Source organism: Triturus cristatus, chromosome 10, assembly GCF_964204655.1.
Source record: "Triturus cristatus chromosome 10, aTriCri1.1, whole genome shotgun sequence".
NCBI classification, from domain to species: Eukaryota; Metazoa; Chordata; class Amphibia; order Caudata; family Salamandridae; genus Triturus; species Triturus cristatus.
The window spans coordinates 256,818,922-256,841,475 of NC_140593.1; the positions used below are offsets into that span (position 1 = coordinate 256,818,922).

Below are 22,554 nucleotides of genomic sequence, written 5' to 3' on the forward strand. Positions count from 1 at the left end.
TTTAAATCTCATCGCACGGTGAACGACGCCCTGCATTTTCAAGGTACTGTATTGCGGGTCGTCCCAACACCGTAGCTGACCCGCGACACTGTTGTCAGCCTCAACTGTTGGATTTGTTTGTTCATGACTCCAAGATAGCCCTGGAAAGAGCTATTGACTTCAAGGAACTGTATTTTAAGTCTATTTTTTTAAATTATTCGTGTTTTGATTACTGTATGTTGGATCTTTATTGTTTTGGAATTGTTTTACACAGATAAATAGTGGATATTTTTCTAAAACTGGTGTGGTGTCCTTTTGCAGTGGTTTCACTGTATTACTGTGTGTTATGTGAAAATGCTTTGTTCATTGCCTCTGAGATAAGCCTGACTGCTCCTGCCAAGCCACCAAGGGGGTGAGCAGGGGTTATTTTAGAAGTGTAATCCACCTTACCTTGACTAGAAAGAAGAGTCCCTACTTAGACAAAGTGCATACCACTGTCAACTAGAGAACCCAGTTCTAACATTTCCCTATAGAAAAGATAGGAGAAGAAGAGGGGGAAATTTACATTCAGAAGTTTGTGAATAGCATTTTTCAATACAACAAAATGCCGTTTGTAAATAGGCCACTGTATGACCTATTCAGGAAGGTATTTAAGAGTATGTCAAAATACTCTTGTAGAACTACATCCTAAACTCGTAAATGTGTTTGTAAGCCGGTCCCATAATGCTTTTGTTGATGATATTAACATTAATTTTAACAGATTGCAGTTTAACTTAACTAAATAGAAAAAAAAATTTGGTGTTGCAGGCAAAGGGGAATGTGAAGATGGTAACTGCAGATGTTCGATTGGCTGGGATGGTGACCGGTGCCAATGTTCATCTTCAAAAGAAAAATGCATGAATGCAAACAGAGAGGTCTGCAGCGGACGAGGTACTTGCACTTGTGGTTACTGTGTTTGTTCTGAACCTGGAAGCTTCGGCCCTTTCTGTGAATACTGCACTTCCTGTATCAGCGCATGTGAAAATAACTGGTAAGTTTTAAAAAACATATGAATCAACACCTTCCTCCTCACTGACTGCTCACATTGTTTGTGTTAAAACAAGTTTCGCCTATATGGGTCTCGCCTATGGAAGGATGCTACTAGCAAATGTTTTGCATTTTGATGTGTAGGTTGTGGTAAATATGTGGTGAAGCATTTGATGGAGCACTTATTAATACCAAATGCAGTATGTGTAACATCAGCAATCAGGGATAACATGTCAATAATGTCAGCCCCATTTTATGATGTATAGTGAGTGTTATATCGTGCTTTTTCAGCGCGTTTACCCCCAGACTTTTTGCTTTTTGGCCTCCTGTTTTTGACCCTGTTTTGGTTGGATTTTAGGACTATGGGCGCTTTAGCAGTGAATATGGTCTCCATGTAAATTATGGTTATGGATTAGTGTTTCCATATTTGGCTATTTGATTTACTGATAGGTCCCTAGTAAAGTGCACAAGGTGTGCCCAGAGCCTTTAAATCAATGTAACGCTAGTGGGCATGCAGCACTGGTTGTGCCACCCTCCCAAGCAGCCCTTCAAAAGGGTTCTCAGACCTGCCACTGCAGTGTCTGCGCGCAGTTTGTAACTGCCATGTCGACCTGGCAAGTGCACCCACTTGCCAGTCCCTAGTCTTCCCTTTTCTTACCTGTAAGTCACCCCTAAGGAAGACCCAAGGTACTTCTGTGGGCAGGGTGCTGTGTATATTAAAGGTAGGACATGTACTGGTGGGTGTGACATGTCCTGGTGGTGAATTGCAGTGTATTTTTGTTTTCACTATGGAAAAGCTATCTGTCCCATATGATAGAATGGGAGTTTACTTACAACACCTTTTAAGCATATCTCTCCATTGGGACAAGATGGAGAAATGGGGTTTAGTATGCCTGAACTCAGAATATAAAAATGAGTTTTTTAGAACGATGATTTTTATGTTCTGTGTTTGAAAATACCACTTTTAGAAAGTAGGTATTTTCTTGCTTAGACATTCTGTGTGCCTCTGCTGGGCTGTGGATTGACTGTCTGGCTTTGGAGTGACAGGGGCTGGGGATGTGCATTCACTGTAGACATCCACTGGGTGTGCTGAGATGTGCCCTGCCTTTTCTGGATGAGTCAGGGCTGGGCTGAATAGACCTGGGATGTATTTAGAGTAGTGGGAGGAGTTCCACTAGCAACCGTATTGGCCTGATCTGCATTTAGAGTGGTGGGAGGAGATCTCCCTTCCACCTCTTGCTGGGAAGCTGGACCAGAGAGGACAGAACTGGTTTGGGCTGAGCACATACACTCTCTGCCCAAAAGAACAACGAGAAACTGAGTATAAATATTGGAGCCCAGACCCCAGAACTTTAGATTACTGCTGAACTAAGGAACTTGTCAGGAAGAGGAGCTGGAAAACTGTCAGGAGGAACTGCACTTTGCTGCGTACTCTGCAGTGTTGGCCTGCTGCTTGCTGCTTCTGTCTTGGGCAGGGAAAGGACTGGATTGTACTTTCACCATCCTGCTGTTAGAGTTTTCTCCAAGGGCTTCAAGTAGAGCTTGCCCCCTGTTGGAAGTCTCAGGGAGATAAAACACTTCAGAGAACTCACTGGAATCAAGGAACCTGCCAAGAAGAAGAGCTGGAAGAGCTTCCAGGAGGAGTACTGCCCCCTTTGCTGTGCTATTGCTTTGTTGGCTTGGCCTGCAGTTGCTGCTTCTACCTTGGGAGCTTGGGAGGTGAAAAGACTAGACTGAGCTTTCTTTTACTAGTTGCTGAGTATCTCTAAAGGCATGACATTGAAATAGAGATTGCCTCCTGTTCACAAAGTCTCAGGGACAGCAAGGACTTCACCTACCTCTGGGCACTGCCACTGGAACCGTGGTTTCAGTGGTCACAGAGGGGTAAAGCATCCAACACCAACACCGCTGCAGACTCCGTATCCTGAAAGCACTGCAGAGAGCACTGCTGCACTTCCCACAGCAACCCTGGTCTCACTGATGATGACGACCGCCGCTGCCATGAGCCACTGCTTGCACCGCAACCTGTGGGCACTGCATTCCGCACCACATCACTTCACTCTGCCCCTCTTTTCTAATCGATGATGTCGCTGCCTACTGGCGGTGACATCCGTGACCACACCGTGGTTTAGGGGCACCATTCGTAAGCTATACAACCAATCGCCCTGTCCCACCCCACAGTCTGGGCCGACCCACACCAGCTACCATCAATCGGCACTGTTGCTTGCACCCTGACCTGTCAGCACTGCCACAGGCACTGCCTCACTCTGCACCTCAGTCCTAGTCTCAACGATGCCATTGGACGACCATCGGTGAGACCGTGCTTGCACCACGACTTGAGGTCACTGTACGCCGCACCGCTACACTTCAACTCGCAACCGCGATGGTTGCCACGGCCAGCCCGTACCAACGTGATCGGACGCAATGAAAAGGTATTGTTTAAGAGTCTGCAGACACCACGACCAATGCGGTTAGACAGAACTGTTGGATTCTGTTGTTTTCAGCACCGCGGTAGCACCGGATGGAGCTACCGACTTCAAGGAATTTCATTTTTCAAGGTTATTCTGGCAAAGTGCATATTTTTAAGTACTATATGTTGTATGTTTATCGTTTTGGTCTTGTTTTGAATTTATAAAATATTGAATATTTTTTTTAACTGGTGTGGTGTCCTTTTGTAGTGTTTTCACTGTAATACTGTTGGCTATGTGCAAATGCTTTACACACTGCCTCTGAGATAAGCCTGACTGCTTGTGCAAACCTACCAAGGGGGTGAGCAGGGGTTATTTCAGCAGTGTATCCCCTTTTCCTGACTAGAAGGAAGGGTTCCTAGGGACCTAAGCGCGGCCTTTGATACTGTCAATCACTCAATTTTGCTGGAAAGACTGAAAGAGATCGGAGTTTCTGGCGCTCTGTTTAAATGGTTAGAGTCTTTTCTTAGGGATAGGTCATTTCAAGTCTTTCAGAATGACTCGGTCTCTGTAAGAATGCCACTGCATTGTGGGGTTCCTCAGGGATCTTCCCTGAGCCCCACACTCTTCAATGTATATATGCGTCCTCTGGGCGAGTTGGTTAGGCCATTTGGGGTTAAGATCGTCTCATATGCAGACGATACACAACTGATTGTCTCCTTAAACCACTTGAACAAGGATCAGCTCGGTCTGGCTAATTGCTTGGAGCATATCGCCAATTGGATGGATAACTCCTTCCTCAAACTGAACGGCGAAAAAACTGAGCTTATGTTCCTTGGGAATCCCATCAACTTCAACCCCAAGGCTCTTTGGCCAAAGTGCCTAGGGGAGATGCCCACGCCTAGAGATCATATAAAGAGCTTGGGAGTATGGTTGGACCATAAACTTGACTTCAGTGTGCAAGCACAAAAAGTGGCAGCCACGTGCTTTGGAATCCTAAAAATGATTAGGAAGATTCTTCCAGTTTTGCCGTTTGAGGCTGGAAAATTGATGGTCCAGGCTTTGATTCTGTCCAGAATCGACTATGCTAACGTCCTCTATCTGGGTGCCCCCAGTTCTGTGATAAAAAAGCTTCAGAGGGTCCAGAACTGTGCGGCCCGTTCTTTGATGCAGGCCCCCTATAGGACCGCTTCCAGTCCTTTGATTACCGCTTTGCATTGGCTTCCTGTGACTGAAAGAATACAGTTCAAGGCTCTCTGTATTGCGCATAAAGTAATGTATCTGAAGGCTCCTCTTAATATAAGAGCTATTATCTCCCCCTATTTCCCTAAGAGAACTCTTCGGTCGGAATCAAAGCATCTAGCGATAATCCCCAGAGTACAGAGAGCCCGGAGTGGGGGCCGGATGTTCTCTACCATCGCTTCCCAAAAGTGGAATTTACTCCCTGACAAGATCCGGCTTGAAACTAGCCACTCGTCCTTTCGGAAAGCTTTAAAGACCCTGCTCTTTCCTTAAGATGGTCCTTGATCGTGGGCTTCGTCTTAGCGCTGGGAGGCCTTTGGTAGCCATGCGCTTTATAAATACAGATTCATTCATTCATTCATTTGGATAGAGGTGCAAATCATTGCCAACTAGAGACCCCCATTTCTAACAGTGAGGAAGAACATTCATGCTTTTTCTTGCGATATTAACCCCCTATTATGCCCATTGTCACTTCAATAAGCAAATGTTACTGCACATAATGATCAGAATCAGATGGTGCATTATATGAAGCTGTTCAAATGATAGTATATATTATTTTGATTCTACGTTAGAAATGTTTATAGATTTCCAAGTCCTACTCTTATTTTTATGATTGGAGGTCTTTAACATTCACATTATAGTTTCTTGAGGAACTTGAAATCTGATGGATTTGCTTTGTATGTAAATCCTGCTTGGGGTAACATCTAAGGCCCTCATTAACTGTGGCCAGATTTTTCCTAACACTGAAGGGGTACTGGCAACTCCAGGGGTTAGGAAAATGCTGCCTTTTATGAGTTAGACCCTGAGGTTCCACTAAGAAATGATGAATTACCAGAAAATCTGTAATTCCATGTTCAATTCCTTCTGCAATTTCTCGGTTTGGCCTTTCTGGACTTTATTTTTTAAAATGATGAGATCTGTGGTGTTCCTACGGATCCCATAATTCCAATGGGGCTGATAACAGCTGTTACTGGGATCTTTGAAATCAAGAGGCCACTCATAATGAGGGACTAAGTGTGTGCAAATGTTTCACTCTTAACTTCCTGTTAGTCACGAGAAAACTATGAATACTATTCAGAGTTCACAAAGTTATGTGAATGTGGGTTTTCACGTTAAGACCAAGAATAATGTGCCCCTTATGGTATTTTGAGGACAACCCGATTGCCAACATCCATCCAAATTATCAGTAGCAAAAAGTTGTTTAAAAATTAAAGTATAACAAAATGGCACATCCATTTCAGAAGTAACTAGTTCTTCAGAGAAAGCACTGCCAGTTTTTATGGGAAAATGTTTTGCAAGAAAGTAGACAGAGGAAAAGTGGAAAACTTGGGGAAGTGTGGGCAAGCCAGTAATTGGGCTCTATGTGAGACTTTCTTCTTGCTCATGTAATAAAACCGTTGCAATGGGCACTTCCACACTGTGTAATTTAAGGATGTATTGGATAAAGTACCCCTGTTGTATATTATAAGGATATTGCAAGTCACAGAGTAGTTCCATGACAATATAGAGGACTGAGGCTGAAGGCCAAGTTCCATGATAAAGTCGTGGAACCTCTGAGGTGACTTACAATATCCTTGAGATGTTTGGCAAAGGGTGTCTTTTTCCTTATAATACATGGCCACACCATTACCATTCCCTCAAATCACTTAAATCTTAGGACTCAAATTTACCAAGATTTTATGTCAGTGTTGTGTCATTTTTTTGATGCAGCCCAACACAAAATCTATTTTGCCATTTACTAGGCCACGTGAAGCCCAATTGACGTGGTTTTGGGGGTAAAAAAGTAACACAACGTAGTGCACAGCACTTCATTGTGTTAACTTGCCTCTGGAAGAGGTCACATGGGTGGAGCATGGGCATTTGAGTGCATCCACCCTTCTCTTCCGACGCACATCCAAATTTGCTAAAGTCATCTTCATAATTTTTACTGGGCTAAAGTTAAGTTAACCATGAAAGATACGTACATTATAATGCAAACACAATTAATCTTTAAATCAAGATGCACATAGTAAAACATTAAACAATCAAGTAAATACCTACGATGGCACACCCATACAAGTACAATCCATAAAACACTGTGCATAATACTCATTAGACTATCCAAAATAAAATGAAGAATAAAAGACAATCAATTCCTATCACAAACAGGGTATAAAATTAGCCATCCAAAGCACGCCTTAAATTTGTCAAAGTGTTATGTACCCCAAACTAGGCCTAAGTAGCAAATGACCTTTCACCTAGATTAGTACTACCTTGCTCTGCATAACAGTTCTAGCACTGACCTTTTTTCCAGGTATGTGTTGAATAAATGTTGTTCAATTTCCATGAAACTAGCCTAATTTATTATGCATTAGGATTCATAGAAAAGTCCTCTGCACATGACGTTCATAACAGGATTAACATACTCTGTAAAAAAGTCATATTCATCTTCATCCTATGGTGAACAAACTACTTTGCATAATTGCAGGTATTGATTTAGGCTCATTTCCATAATCATACTCACAACATATTGATTGTGGTAGGAACCCCAAGGCTATTTTTATGGTATAAAAGAACCATACCTACACTAGAGAGGCAGAGCAGAAGCTTCCACGCTGACACTGAGGTCCCTCATGCAGAAGCTGCAGCACGCAGTGGTCTGACATCCCTTGTGGGGTGTCCAATTTGAGACCAAGACGGGGCCCTTCATTCTCTCCCATCAGGTAATGCGGTTGGCTCTTTCCTAGGGGAATCTTGGCCTTACATCCACATACATGCTAGGTACACTAAGGTACACTTAGGTAGGGTTGCATCGTAGAAGTACCCTTGATTACTGTCATATTTATATGCCTACTTATAATCACTGCTTAGCACCATGGTAGAATTCTACCTTTTGTTTACTCTGTTGGTGCTAGTAATCTTTTATATTTGCTTCTGTCTAATGATTGTCACAGCTCACATGTTTTATACTAGAATGATGCTGGTTCAATAAATGCTTATTGAAAATGTCCTCATTGTTTTTTCCGTGTATCTCTCTGAGACTAAGTGAGTACGATTGACTGAGCGAAAAGTACTGTACTCTTTCCACGATCCCTGAAGTATCAAGGGTTGTCATGTTCGATAGTTGCCAGAAACTATTTGCTCCTTGGTAAAGTTAGGGGGCTTATGGTGGCACTGTAAGCTAGCTTGTCTAAAGACTGACATTTCTTTTGGGGTTGTCCGGAATCACTCTAGACACCAAACCCTTAGTTTTGGTTATCTAAACGCTCAGATCCTAAGTATTTTTAGGAACTACACGACAAAAGGGGAAAACAAGATTACATTTACAGAAATCGTTGTTTAGAAAATCCCCTGTGATAGTATGTTGCCCGTGCAATCCAGAATCAGTCCCACCTACAGAAGGAAACCTGGGATACTATTCGATGCTCCCACAAACATGAATATTGAAATCTCCTAGCAATAGGATTTGAAATGATGAAAAAGTACTGCCTACTGTCTTTTTGAGATATGAATTTAAAGAATGTTTGTTAACCATATTGAACAAAGGGGATTAGCACTGTAGAAATTCAACAATAAAACATGAAACATTTTAGGGCAAGTGATCATAATGGCTTGGTGGTTAAGGGAAGCAGTTACTAGGTCATCAAACCTTTATTTCAACAATAAGGAAGTTAATCGAATAAAAGACCACCTTTTGCACTACCGGAGCTAGAATTTATACTTACATGCTTCTAAAGAAGCTCCTTGAAGTGTCCCATGTTTCTTGCAGGCAGACTAAGTGCTTGAAAAAAGAAATCCAAATTTCATTGTGAATTTACTAGATAACCATACCACATTCCAACTAATAACACTGAGGGCTGAAATTGCCCTCAAGACAGGACGAGAAACTCAATTTCCAGGTACGGGAGATAACAACTCACATCCATAATCCAAGTTGAGTCAGTCGCTGCTCGCCAAACAGCTCAGAGGCTAAAACCTATTAAAAGAACTTACTGCAAAATGACCAGGGGCCTCCTTTGACTTCTTCTCCAAAGTTGGAGTGTGCCCCCTAGTATCAAGGAGTACTGTTAGTGGTTCATATAAAAAACAAATGGGAGCAGCTATCAAGAGGAAGCAGGACCCGGTTCAAAAGAAGATGTTACAGTCAACAAGTGACCTGCCACCTCATTCAGGTTGAAATTGATTATTACCCAGTCCCCCTCAAAACATTTCCTGCTGCTCCTAAACCAGCGAATCCTCCTGAACATGTTAATGCTTTGAGAGAGTCTTGGTCCATCAACCACACGCCTCCCTAACCAATGGCTCACTTTTTAATAAAGTTGTTCAAAGGACTCATTCAAGCCAGTTTTTGGTGGTGAGACTTAACTTATAATAACAATATACGGGGTTGCCTCAGGGTAAGTTAACCGGTGTCTGAATCATTTATTTATTTATTTATGAATTAATTTATATAGCGCTTAGCTGCCCCAGCAACGGGGTGTCCCAGCTCTACCTAAAGAACAAGTTTCAAGAGACCACTCAAGTAAACAAAACAGTTACGCTGGAAAGAGCCAGGTCTTTATGGCCTTTCAAAATGCCAGATGGTTCTGAATTTCTCTAATGGAAATCGGAAGAGAATTCCATAGGTTGGCCGCCTGAACCTTAAAAGAGCGACCACCAGCTCTGGCTCTCTGAAATCGAGAGGTACAGACCAAACCCAAGTTGGCCGAACGCAGAGGGTGATTTGGAACATAATGGACTACCAGATCCCCTAAAATTGGAGGGCCTTGTTGAGTCAAAATTGTATGGGTTACACACAGAGACTTAAACTGAATTCTTTTAACTATTGGCAGCCAATGAAGTTTAGGCAAAAAATTAGATACCGAACATGACTTGGGGAGTCGCATTCTAAATTCTTTGGAGACGTAGAATGCAAGATTTATTAGCACCTAGATAAAGAGAGTTGCCATAATCTAACCTGGCTAAAATTGTAGCCTGAAGAATGGTTTGGTGGATTTTTGGTTCAAAATATCCAAGCAGAGGTTTCAACCCCCTTAAGAGTCCAAAACAGGACCCCGCCAAGGCTTTGGATTGGGTATTAAACGAAAGATCGCTGTCTATCCAAAAACCTAAATTCTTAACCGCTTCTTTAGGCAGTGGTGCTGGTTTGAGTTTGTCAGGCCACCAATGTTCTGACCAAAGAGCCCTATCGCTCCCTAGCACAAGAATTTTTGACTTAGCAGCATTAAGCTGTAAACAGTTTGCTGTCATCCAATCAGCAATTACTAACAAATCCTTTTTAAATTTAAAGAGGTTGTTTTTGCATTTTTTAGAGAAAGCAATAACTAGCTAGGTGTCATCGGCATAGGATACCAATGACAACCCTCTACTCTTTGCTACCAAAGCTAGGGGTTGGACATAGATGTTAAAAAGCGCTGGGCTCAATATTGAGCCCTGTGGGACTCCATGCTTAATGGCATACACCTGCGAATGGTACGGGGGTACAACAACTTGGAAGGTTCTATCTTCCAAACAAGAATGAAACCAGGCCAAGGCCGGCCCCCTAACCCCGATATCCTGCAGTCTACACAAAAGGATGTCATGGGAAACAGTGTCAAAAGCGGCACTTAAATCCAAAAGAATTAAGGCTGACACCTAGGCTGCTACGGATATCTTCGGCCACAGCCAACAGCGCCGACTCGGTGCTGTGGCGGGGACGGAAACCATTTTGTGAGGAGTCAAGGATTTTGTTATGCTCAACAAATTCAGCCAAGACAGTATTTTCATAGGATTCTGTAGCCTTCGCTAAGAAAGGAAGCTGCGAAATCGGGCAAAAATTACCTGGGTCCGAGGGCTCTAAGGAAGGCTTCTTTAAGAGAGGTATGACTTTTGCATGTTTCCATGTTGCAGGAAATAATGCAGAAGACAATAATAAATTGATCAAATCCCTAACCACTGGTAAAATGGAATTATGAACCTGACCAAGTTGATCTGGTCTCAAAGGATCGGCTGGAGAGCCTGATTTAATTTTAAGACAAAGAGATTCAGTCTCACAGAGCGAAAGTGAGGGGAAAGAACACAACGTTGGTTCAGAGATGATTAGCCTATCCTCGAGCTCATCTATTCGATCAATGTTGACAATAACAAAGGGGGGACTAACAGTTGAAAGGTTGTTATAAATAGTCTCCACCTTACGCACAAAAAACCCTGCAAGTTCATCGCACTGAGTATTGGAGGAGACTGGTGGATAAGCTTTCACATTAGAATGTTGCATCTTTTTAAGAAGGGAAAAGATCATTTTGGGAGGATTATTGCTCTCCACAATTTTTGCAGCAATGTATTCAGCTCTAGCTTTCCGGATCAACCTATGGTACGTCTTAATTGAATCACGGTATTTATTTTTGCTTCCATGTCATAGACGCGCCTCCAGGTACGCTCCAATTGCTTACAGATCTTATTAGCTTTAGCCAAGGTTTCATTGTACCAGGGATTAGAGGGCCCTTGTTTCTTCTTTGAGCTCAAATTAGCAGGAATACAGGTATCTAGGGCTTGGATCAGCCAGTCCTGAAAGAGCATATCAGCTGTCTCTATATTAGAAGGAAACTGTGGCATGAGACTTAACAGAGAGTCCGAAAATTGACTAACATCCCATTTATGCCAGGGATGTTTCATCACTTACCGAGAACGGCTCAGAACAGATTTCCCTGGCAGGGAAAAAGGGACCAAAAAATAGTCTGTCCAGACCAAAGGGAGCGGGGGCGACACCGTTAGAGAACTCAAATTAGAATATATAGGATCCAGCGGATGGCCAGCAACGTGTGTGCTATCTAAGTCACCTAAGAAACTGGCAATATCTGTTTTGCCACTATCTTCCAGATGAAGGTTTAAATCACCCAAGATATTAAAATTAGCTGATTTACTAGCAAATATGGTAACCCTATTCACAAGGGCTTCCCTGAATATTTTAGATGACCCTGGAGGACGATATATAAGCAGCCCTGAAACCGTAAAATTGTGGTTGAGGGTGATTTGAAAAAACACACTTTCACACTCAGGAATATCCTCCTTCCTAAAACTGCCTGAAAAAGGCTCCTTGAGGATCAGTGCGATACCTCCGCCACGATTAACAGGTCTATCAAGCTGGTACATAATATAGCCAGGGGGGAGTGCCAACCAGGATTCTGCACCAGAATCATGTGTTAACCAGATCTCAGTCAAAAAAAGTCCAACAGGCGATTCATCTGTTAAAAAGTCAAATATCTCAGCATGATGTCTTACAAGAGAACGACAGTTTAAACTATAAAACCTAAACTCAGTTGAGCCAGAGAGAGAGATACCTCTCCCAACTGACTTAAACTTGAGGAGACATTGTTGACACTGAAAGGAATCAACCGTAGGAGACCGAGTATGCTTCAAACAACTGAGACAATTGATATTGAACTCAAACCTCCTGTACAGCCCTTGGACAAGACTTCTTTTGATTCTAAAGAGGTACGAATTGGGCATTTTCTGGGACATAGAAGAATGCTGAACCATTAAAGAACCCTATGAAACTGGGTGTGATTGGGGGAAAAGTCCCCTTCTATTATTTGCCCTAAGGGCCCTTCCCAACTTGTTTTCCTATTTTTTGCTGGGGGATGAGAATCCAGGTTCACCTTATCCAGAACAGTGGTAAAGTCTGAGCTGAGCTAATGCACTGTCTTAGAACTGGTATCTCTAAAAATTCTGTCCTGAGTAGTGACAGCAGGTGCTTTCCCTTGCAACTGATCTGAAGATGTAATACTAGTCCTAGCCGGTGCAGATGGTAAGCTATCTGACACTGCTACTGTGTCTGACCTTCTATATGACTCCAGCTCCTCTTTAACATTGGTGTTATGTTCATTAAGGGCTCCGATGGCTGAGGAGAGGTAAGACAGAATAGTAGACTTACCATGGCCACCTTCCTGGGCCTTGTTCTGGGAAGAGCTGGAGGGAACCTGTGGTGTAGTTAACTTCTGCTTACCTATCGCTCCAGGTGCCTAAAACAGAAGAAAGAGGGGTGGCTCGGTCTGGACTCATTCGGGCGTGGACAGGTGGACAGGCACAGATAGTCTTGCTCATTGCACGGGCCTCAAACGGGTACATCCCTCATGTGCCTCGCGCTGTGGGAATAACAGACATTTTCGAAATGCAGCACGTTAGAAACCCCTCCTTCACCTGGGGTTAGCTAGTGAAATGTTTTCTGGATTAAGAAGTCCCCAAGTCCTAACAACAGCATTGTGTGCTGCGCAAACAACTGAGTGCTTTTATTAGCGCAGCGCCTTAGAAGCCCCTCATTTATTCGGGCGTAGCTGTTGAGATGATTTCTGGGCTTTGGAGTTCTCAAATCCTGACAGCAATGTCCTGCGAAAGTCAGTAAAAATGAGTTTGCGCTAGAATGGTGCTTACTCAAGGCTGGTGTAACAAGGAAATATATATTTATTTCTCCGTGTTTCATCCTCTTTGCATGTGTGCTGCATTGTACAGCACACCTACAAAGAGGAATCATCCTCTAAGAATAGTTTTTGTGCAGGACGGAATCCCTTCCTGCATAAAAACTAGTCCGACCACAGCACACGCATCCGTTCATTGTTGTGCAAGGGTGCCTATGATGGTGCTCAGAAGCCAGAAGAGAGCCAGTGCTATGAGAGAATAGAACTGGCCCATATCTTAATAGATAAGGTGCATATCTGCTCCCTCCCTTTAGCATAGTGCAGCAACTTCATTTGCTGTGTTGCATTGTGTCACCGTTGAGTAAATCTGGTATGGTTGAAAACATCAAGAATAAAAGTAAATTCTAGTTCAAACTTAAAGACTCCAGAAAGAAGTTATTTAATTTGTTGCAAAAAGGTATTAGAATCTCTTTAATGTAAGTCAGAGTAAAACAATAATGACACTCATGGTATGTAGATAAGAGCAGATATTCTCTATTTTTGCTGTAATAACCGATGGAGTGCAAACAATAAACGTGTACTCATAAATATGTAAAGATTTCATTGCTTTGTTAAAGTGCAGCTACAAGGATGCTCCATGACCTGCCTTTCACCTTAGCTGTTGGCTCTGGTAGCAGCATTATAATGTCACTACCCAACTGTAATAACATATTACAGTTAAGCAGCTACAGCATTTCTTTGTTACAGGCGACTAGAGACATCACAAGTCACCTTTAATGAGGAAATTAGTGACTTTTATACAGGGATAGCAGGCCTCCATGATTATATAAGGGATATATATTGTATAAAAGGCTGTCCGGTTTTAGGTTTAAACCTATAATAACTGATAAAACCCTACTGAAAGAGAAATAGCCCTCACCAGTAAAACATATAAACACTGAAAAAAACACCTGCACAACCACAAACTAAATGCCATTCAAATAAAAGAAAAAGAAAGTGAAGAAGTCATTGTTTTTCTTCCTGAAGGGACCAATACAATGAAACTTTGTTATACAAGCTAGCAGTAAGAAAGTCTGGGCTAACATTATTCTGCTTGAGTATGGTTGTTTAGGGATGCCACTAAAATATTGTTTCTTCGTCCTTTTGTTTTTTTACAGTTTTGTGGTCTTTGGTCTAAAGATGCAGGGTTTAGAAGCATATTTAAGATCTTGTTTGTAGAGAATCAGGAAATATCAAAATCATATTTGATATTTTGACTGCATTTGATTCTTTCACTGGTAAAATGGCTGGTTTCATAAGAATATTTCCTAGTATGTGTCATCACATTTACCCACAGAGAATTGGTAAAAGCCCTTAATACATCAGCCCCCAGTTTCTAGTGAGTCAGTATTGATAATAGGCGAATTGCCAACACCTCAGGCTTTAAAAAATTAAATGCAAGATATTATGACAAGTATATGTGAAAAGAGCGCTATCACCAAGCATCTGGGATAGTGGTTAAAACATGACACCAGACTTTTGGAAAACATGGAACACAGTGTCACTTGGAATGTTCTGCAAAAAAGGTTCTTTCCAAGTTCTACAAAGATTGGAGTGATACTGTTTGTATTTGCAGTGATTCAGCTACGTATATAAAAATGTTGTGTGATGACCTGTCAAAATTCATACCTGAGCTGAAGTGCTTCCCTGTAAGAGATCCTTGCCACTTGTTAGATGGTATGCTGAAAGCATCTTTACAATCTTCAGAGTTAATGGGGAATGCTCTTGACTTTTTAGTCCATTCTGGTGCACTGTTTTCTAATGCACAGGAACTAAAACGCAAATATTTATCATTTTGTGCTTTGTGTGGCATCAAAGAAAGAGTCATCCCAACTGCATCCCTTAGATGATGATTCTCAGTCCAAGGGGCTATGAATGCTATACTATCCATGTGGCAACAGTTTACAGAATGTTTGCTGAGTGATGATGCCAAAGGCAAGAAAAGTGAGGATCTTTGGTCACATATTGATAGTAATTTGAAAGAAAGTACACTGTACTGCATTCTTAGATTTTTACAGGAAAACATAACTGCTGTAGTGGACATAATAAAAAAACTAGAGTCTGAAAACACCCTTGTCTGCCAAGTGTAGATGTGAAACATCTCCTTAAGAGTAGGCTGAATGACACCTTTAGTGACTTTGGCACTGCAACATATTCTATGTTAGTGTGCTTGCCACTTGGTAAGCAAAGCAATGGTGAAGAGTAATTCAGGCACTTTTATTTTACAATGTATGAGAAATGGCTTGCAATGATGCATAGAAATGTCCCTTCACCACCAATGGCATTTGAAGTCAATGAAACCTCACAGTGGTACTCTGTTCTAGATCCCTTCCGTAAAGAGGAGTTTCCTCCGTAGTATCAAAAGTGCTGCTTCATTTTTGACCGCTTCAATAACTCTGAGGGCATAAGCGCCCAGATCAGCGCAAATGTTGCAGAGCTTACCCTGAGAATTGCAATCTTCAAGTGAACCAATATTGGCATCGACAGCTATGTTAGTGGCCAGAGTTAACAAATTGAGTACTGGCTGTTTTGGTGTTGCTCATCTCAAGTGCCAATGTTGAGAGGGCCTTTTCACAGAAGTTTACATGGGATGGAAAGAGTGAGCGCACATGACCAAAGACTCACTGAAGTATTGTATGGTGTAATACAATAGGTTTAATTTGCAAAAATCTATTTGGACCTGATATACACTATACTTACACTGTCTATATTCCATGCGCTATCAGTGCAGAAAACAAGCAATAATAAAAGCAAAACGTTTCATAAACACCGGAAAAACAATGTTTCAGTAGTTTTTAATGGCACGAGAATGTGTAACCACTGATAACCACTTAAAAACACTGAAAAACCCCACCAGAATTTACCAAAAATAGAAACTGAAAACAGGAAAGCCTATGTATAAAATACCCCCTGTTGTACATGATAAGGGCATTTAAAATCACAGATGAGTTCCAAGACAATATAGAGGAAGGAGGCAGATGGCCGAGTTCCTTTATATTTGCATGGAACTCTAAGGTGACTTGCAATATCCTTATATTGTACATGTAGGAAGGTAGGATCCTTCTGCATTGTTTCCCCTCACCTTTTGACTGGTGCTATGCTGTTTCAGACTAGCCTGACTGGGATCCTGCTAACCAAGACCCTAGTCTCTGTGCTTTCTCCCCTAAATTGAGAATAGTAAGTACTTAGGTACCTCCCAGGTTGGACAGTGGTGTACCCTTATCAGTCCCTAGTATATGGTACTAAGTTACCCAGGGCGTAGGTACACCAGGGGTCCCCCATGGGCTGAAGCATGCGATATGCCACCCATGAGGGACCACTCAAACTGTAACTACAGCCCTGCCATTGCAGTCTGTGTAAGCTGGTGCTAGCACCTCTTACAAAAGATATAGGTTTCCCTATATCTAAGATCACTGCACTTAAAACCTATAAGTCACCACTAAAGCAGGCCTTTCAATCTTGAAGGCAGGATGCTCAGTTCTAAGTGCGAGGGTGCCCCTGCATGAGCAGGACACCCCTACAGCCTACGGAGTCCATTCTCCCGGGTTGTAAGTGCGACAGCCAAATAAAATATAGAGGGGCACAGCATCATACTTGGTATCAAACATGTTGGAAACATACCTCCACACCATACACGGTATGGGAGGTATGATTCAATACACTGAAAAGCTCTTACGGGAGGCCTTCAGTGCTCCCGGTACCAGTCATCTAGACCTGGACAGCACAGCATGGATGCTGCCGACCAGAGACACAATTCTGCCTTCATGCTGCTGAGTCAAGCTCGAGCAGGGGAAGGCAGAACAATAGGTGTCCTGTCACAGGGAGGTATAACCACCTCCCAGACAGGGTTTAGTGTATTGGGGCCGGGTGGGAGCGCTTGCCAGCACCACTCAGTCTGCTTGAAGGGCACATTTGGTGCCCTCCTTGCATAGTCCAGTTCAAACCAGCTCAGGAAGCCGTTGGCTCCCACTCAAGTGCGAAACTGGACAAAGGACATGGGAGTATTCTCCTCACTGTCTGACCCCTCCCCTGGGAGGGAACCCTGGATCCTCCAAACGTATTCCTTAGGGTTCTTAAGGGCTTACCTGATGGTGGGTCCCTAGATTCATCGTGGGACAAGATTCATTTAGAGACACCACTTCTACTTCGACATTCTGGGCACTCTGGACTTCACTGGACTTTGCTCTGGGCATCAAGGCTGCAACCAGGAAGAATCATGCTGCTCCTGATCTCGTCGCCCTGCTTGTCTGCTGCAACGTCCATGCCTGTTCCATACAGGAACCTTCCAAGGCCTGTGGGCATCCAAGACACCTGAAGGAATCTCCCTTGAATTGAAGGAGTCACATCCCTGCATCTGCAGGCACAGCAACAAAGCTGACTGGTCTGATCCTGGGCTCCCACAGACTCCGAAAGGCTCAGCAACTCAGGTGGTGGTTCTCCACATCCCCCGAGTCCTGTCCTCTCCTCTCACCAAGTGTGAGGCCAGTATCCCTCTTTCGAGTCGCCAGAACGAGCCCCTGTGCACAGCATTGACTTGATGTTGCAAAGGCTTGTTGGCTTCCTTCCATCAAGATCTTCGGGCTCCAAGTAGCCCCCCACCTCAAGCACCTCCTGTGACCAAGATCTTCATCCTCAGCACATCACTTGAACCATGGGCCTGCATCTTTGGTGAGCAGCTTGAGGTCCTCTTGTGACTCCTGTGCCTCTAGCCTGTGGGTCCTGTTGAGGCTCCTCTTTAATTTGTGTGGGCTCCCCTGATTGCTCGGGCCGCCCTGACTTCCCTGCTTGTGGTGAGTCACCTGGACCTTGCTGGTCCTGACACTGCACCTTTTTCACTTTTCAGGTGGTTTGCAGTTGTCAAGGCTTGTTGGTGCTCCCAATGGATACCGACCCCTCCACTCTCGACATCCAATGTGGGACAGCTCATGAATGGCTCCTGGTCTTCCACAGCATCTCCTGATCCTCACAGCTGAAGCTCCAAGGTCACTGTCATCTCTCCTGCAGCACCCGACATTGGTTGGCACTCGACGTCTGGGCTACGTGGTCACTCCTGAGTGGCCTAGAGTCTGTCCCTCTTCTTGCAGGTACTCTTCACCTCGAATCCACCTTTGGGTTCCAATGGACACTTTCACCTTCTCCAGCAGCGGCATCTTCCTGAAGTCTCACATTGAGTTTGACACCTGTTTCTGATGCCACTTCACACATATGCACTCAGCTTCCCTGGTGTAGGAATTCTGGTTCCTAGGGTATCCACGGGTGGGGTGTATCTCCAACCTCTTGTCTTCCACAGGGTCCACTAGGAAGGGTGCATCTTCTTTAAATTTTCAACTGTGACTTACCGTGTTGACTTGTACTGAGAATGCGGTCGTGTTCCCACTCTGCACACAACCTCCGTGGGGCTCCTAGATACTCACCTTGGGTGGTTCTTTTGGTCCCCAGCATTTCTACGTCTTCTGCGAATAGTTTTGACTCAAGTCGTAGTTTGCATACAACTATTTTAGTATATGGTTTGGTCTCCCCCTGGTGACCACTGTGTATTCTGTGTTATTTACCTGTTTCTATTGAAAAGTATTGTGTGCATTGTGTATATCTCCAGCTAGGAGATATCTGTATGTGTTAGTGAGTGTCTTATAATAAATACATATTTTTATAAATACACTGTGTGGTCCCTTTTCTCTTAATCTATATCAATAAGATTATGTTCTGGTAAAACACGCTGCTTTACACTCCTTCTGGAACTAAGCCCGAAGACAGATCTCCACAGCTACTACTTGGTGAGCTTTTTAAGGTTGTCTAAGACCACTAAAATCACCATAAGGGTTTTCTGAATTGGTGCAGGGTGCCCACTTACAAAAGTGTGCATCATGTACCAAGCCAGCCTCTCACAGTACAGCAGGATGAACTTTATTCCTTATAATGCATCGTCACACCAGACTTCCCACAATTGACTAAATCTTTGATGTGTGGATTTTTCATATGAAAGTGATAGGATCTTTCGAAGAATAAAAGTAGAATCCCTAGAGCAAAATTAAACAAGGCAAAAAGCAGTTAGATATGTCTTGCAAAGTTATATTAGTATCAGTTTGCTACAATCAGATTTAAAATAAAATCATGTAGCTCAGAATGTGTGGAAACATGCAGAGAAATATGTTTTAATAATAATATCTCCTTTCTGCTTATCAGTGTTTGTCTACAAAAATAAGGCAGAATAAGGAATAGCGAGGTTTCATTTCATTTTCTAAAGTTCATCTTTGATTAAGCTCCCTGGCCTGCTTTCACCTTGGCTACTGGCTATCGTAGTATGCATTGTGATGTCAGAACTCAAATATAATGTTATTACAGATGACAAGCTTCTTTATTGCTTTTTTACAAGCTACCATGGATATCACAACTAACCTGTAATAAGGAAATTAGAGGCAGTTTTTTTATACAGGGGATGCAGAATTCCACATTTTACAAAAAAAAATGAGGATTTGGTGATTATATTTTATAATTCTGATAATAATTTTGAGAATTACCTCCATACCCTCCATCAGTGCTTTTGTGGGATTAATACTCTTCTGGATTGCCTGCTACCCTAAAAACTTGATAATGTGGTTTTGTAATACTAATAGGTCTACATGCTCATGACAGTGTTTAATGCATATAACATTAATGTATGTATGTCATATTTATTTTGCATTTACTAAAAGGACATCTTTCAATAGTATTATTGTTTTGAAAATGTCCTGAGTTACCTTATTCGCTACTACTGCAGAGATTTTAAGTAGCTGTATATAAACTATGTAGAATATGGATGTGTGATATCTGAAACTGTCATTCTATATTCATTTTCAGGAACTGTCTGAAGTGTCATATTTTCAATATGTCACACACTATGAACTATCACTGTAAAACCTCCTGCACTAAAATTGTATATTACCTTGACCAAACATCAGGTACGTAAAATCTTGTTTAAAAAAACAAAAGCATTATCAAGTGACCTCATGGCATCGGTATATGTTGCTGACAAACACTGAAAATACATTAAGGAAAGCAGATAGAGTACTTTCAGCCAATGTTAAAAACATCTCTGTTGTTTTTTTAGAGGAAAAGACACCCTCTTTAGATGTAAATACTCATAGGAAGGCAGGATTTTCTTCAATCATTAGAAGATTTCTTCCTCAGAATAACACATTTAACAGGTGTCAAAAATAGTAAATCAAAATACAGTCAATTTTTTCAAGATATCATGGGCCTCACTAACCATGCATTTCCTCACAGACTAATTTATTTTTTAATTTGACCAAGTGAAATGTTTTGAATCTTTACAAAACTGGACTAATTTAGAATACTGCAGATGGCCTGCTGTCCATCTGGGTGGAGGAGAACATTACCTCCACCACCATGGCTGGACAACTGCCAACCGTATATGGAAATCTCTGCCTGCCCTGAGGAGATCTCTTTGCATTCGGTGTAGCCGCAGCCAAGCTCCACTGAAGACACTAGGTTTGCTGAGCAGCTGCCATATTTCAGGCGGCTGCTCACCTGACTTTATTTTTCTTTCAAAAAACAACTCATAAATCAGGAGTTTGTTTTTTAAAAACTATGGACCCTATCCCCTGAGAGTTTTCTTCAAGGGGATGGCCATCATTTATTTTTCTCTTCGGCACCACCAGGGTTTCCTGAGAGTCCTGACTCTGAATAGAGCAATAGAATGGACAATGAAGCACCTACACCAACAGCCTCACCTGCATTCCGGCAATTGGTATAGGGTTTCCACCAAGAGAGCCAGCAGGGGAACTTCTTTAGAAACATGACAGTCTGCTTCACTTTATATCGCGAGGGCAATTTGTCAATTTGGCATACAAGGTACTCTTCCACATTTGTGATGGAGTCCCTCTCTGCCAATCTATGAATCACAATTTGTAATATAGTTTATGGCATTTCAAGGCACATTTGCCAGATGAGGTTTGCAATTAACGGAAATTTGTAAAGTTCCCCAAAGAGAAATTTGTTTGGAATCTGCTATTCACATATTAGACTCTTCATTTGTGCCCAAGCTGTTAGTATCTCATTTCTAGCTACACTCTCTCATACATGTGTACAAGTAGTTTGCAGCTAAAATAACAAATTTGCTGCAATCCCAACTCTGTCAATGTATATGTTGGACCATTTGTGACAGCGCCTAAAGACAGTGGTATCTCCTTTCAACAATAGGATGACAACACCAAGGTATATGTCATATAGCAGCCCCTGAATCCCCTGAATTCATATCTAGGATTAAGTGTTAACTGCATTACATTCACACATAGGTGGACCAAACCCACATAAAATGCAATTCCTCAAAGACAAAATCTCTTTTCCTAAGCCCAAACCCTGACCGAGCAACCATTCTTTAATACCTTACAACCCATAAATACTGCAGGAGTCACTCCAAAAGTAGCTACCACTGCATATCTATGGGCTCTCTTTATGATGATATCCTAAACCTCAAGCCAAAGCCAATCTATGCCAAATTCTGACAGATTCCCCCTTCATAAGCTCAAACATTTTAAACACATATTCTCCCTCACAAACTGGTAGTAGAGGTAATAGTTATCTCCTGATTTGATTCCCGGCTTCCTGAAAAACAGACACTCCACCATCTTTCTCAATAGGATTTGCTTTTTAAGTTTGACGTGGCGAGAGAAAGAGTTACCTAATACACTGGAATTATGATATCTGTAGCAACTCAGAAGATGTGGTGTCTATCACCTGGAGACTCCACCTTCTAAAATGTAATGTAATGTATAGACATTTATAGAGTGCGCAGCTACCTCAAAGGAGGTGTCCTTGCGCTAGCAACAGACTAACAAGAGTATTGACAAGAGGCTATGCCTGAATAAAGAGCCAGGTTTTTAAAGCCCTCCTGAACTCTAGTTCAGTCTCAATCAGGTATAGATGGACTGGCATAGAGTTCCAGAGTTTCGCTATGTTTACCCCAAAGGACCTGCAACCTTGCTGGACTTTAGAAAAGCATGGAACCCGAAGGAGCTGCAGGTGGTTGGATCCGTTCCTGATGATATAAATGCAACCTCTGCCTGAGCTACCTAGGCCATACGTTCCTAGTGGCTGTAAAATCCAGGGTCAGTGACTTAAACTCTGTCCTTCTGGTTACCAATAAGTCTGGGCGGTGAACTCCGCTCTCCTTGTGGAGTTAGCGGAGTTTTCCGCTCTCCTCTTACGCGGAGCTCACGAAGTTCTGAAAAACGCAATACAGAGTTTTGTTTCTCGCTCTTGCTCATCAACGTCAAGTTGGCGAGCGAGGATAATCCACTTCCCAGCAAAGTATTTTCTCATTCGCAATTGTCAACATCAAATTGGCGAGCGTGAGCATGGAAAATCAACCTTCCGGTGAGATTTCTCAACATGGGCGGTTTGATTTCTCATTGCGAGTGGTCGCGTATGCTCGCGACCGTTCGCATTGAGAAACCGTCCGTTTGTGCTGAGAAAGCTGAGGAAGCAGCGCC

At 42.6% G+C, this 22,554-nt stretch overlaps 1 protein-coding gene across 1 annotated transcript in view; it reads left to right on the forward strand.

Moving 5' to 3' along the window:
* Positions 1-22,554, forward strand: part of ITGB8 (integrin subunit beta 8) — a 288,300-nt gene that overhangs the window by 213,596 nt on the left and 52,150 nt on the right. Inside the window, 2 exon segments of the mRNA XM_085630937.1 lie at positions 787-1,009; positions 19,901-20,001. Coding sequence (XP_085487063.1) covers positions 787-1,009; positions 19,901-20,001 — 324 coding nt within the window.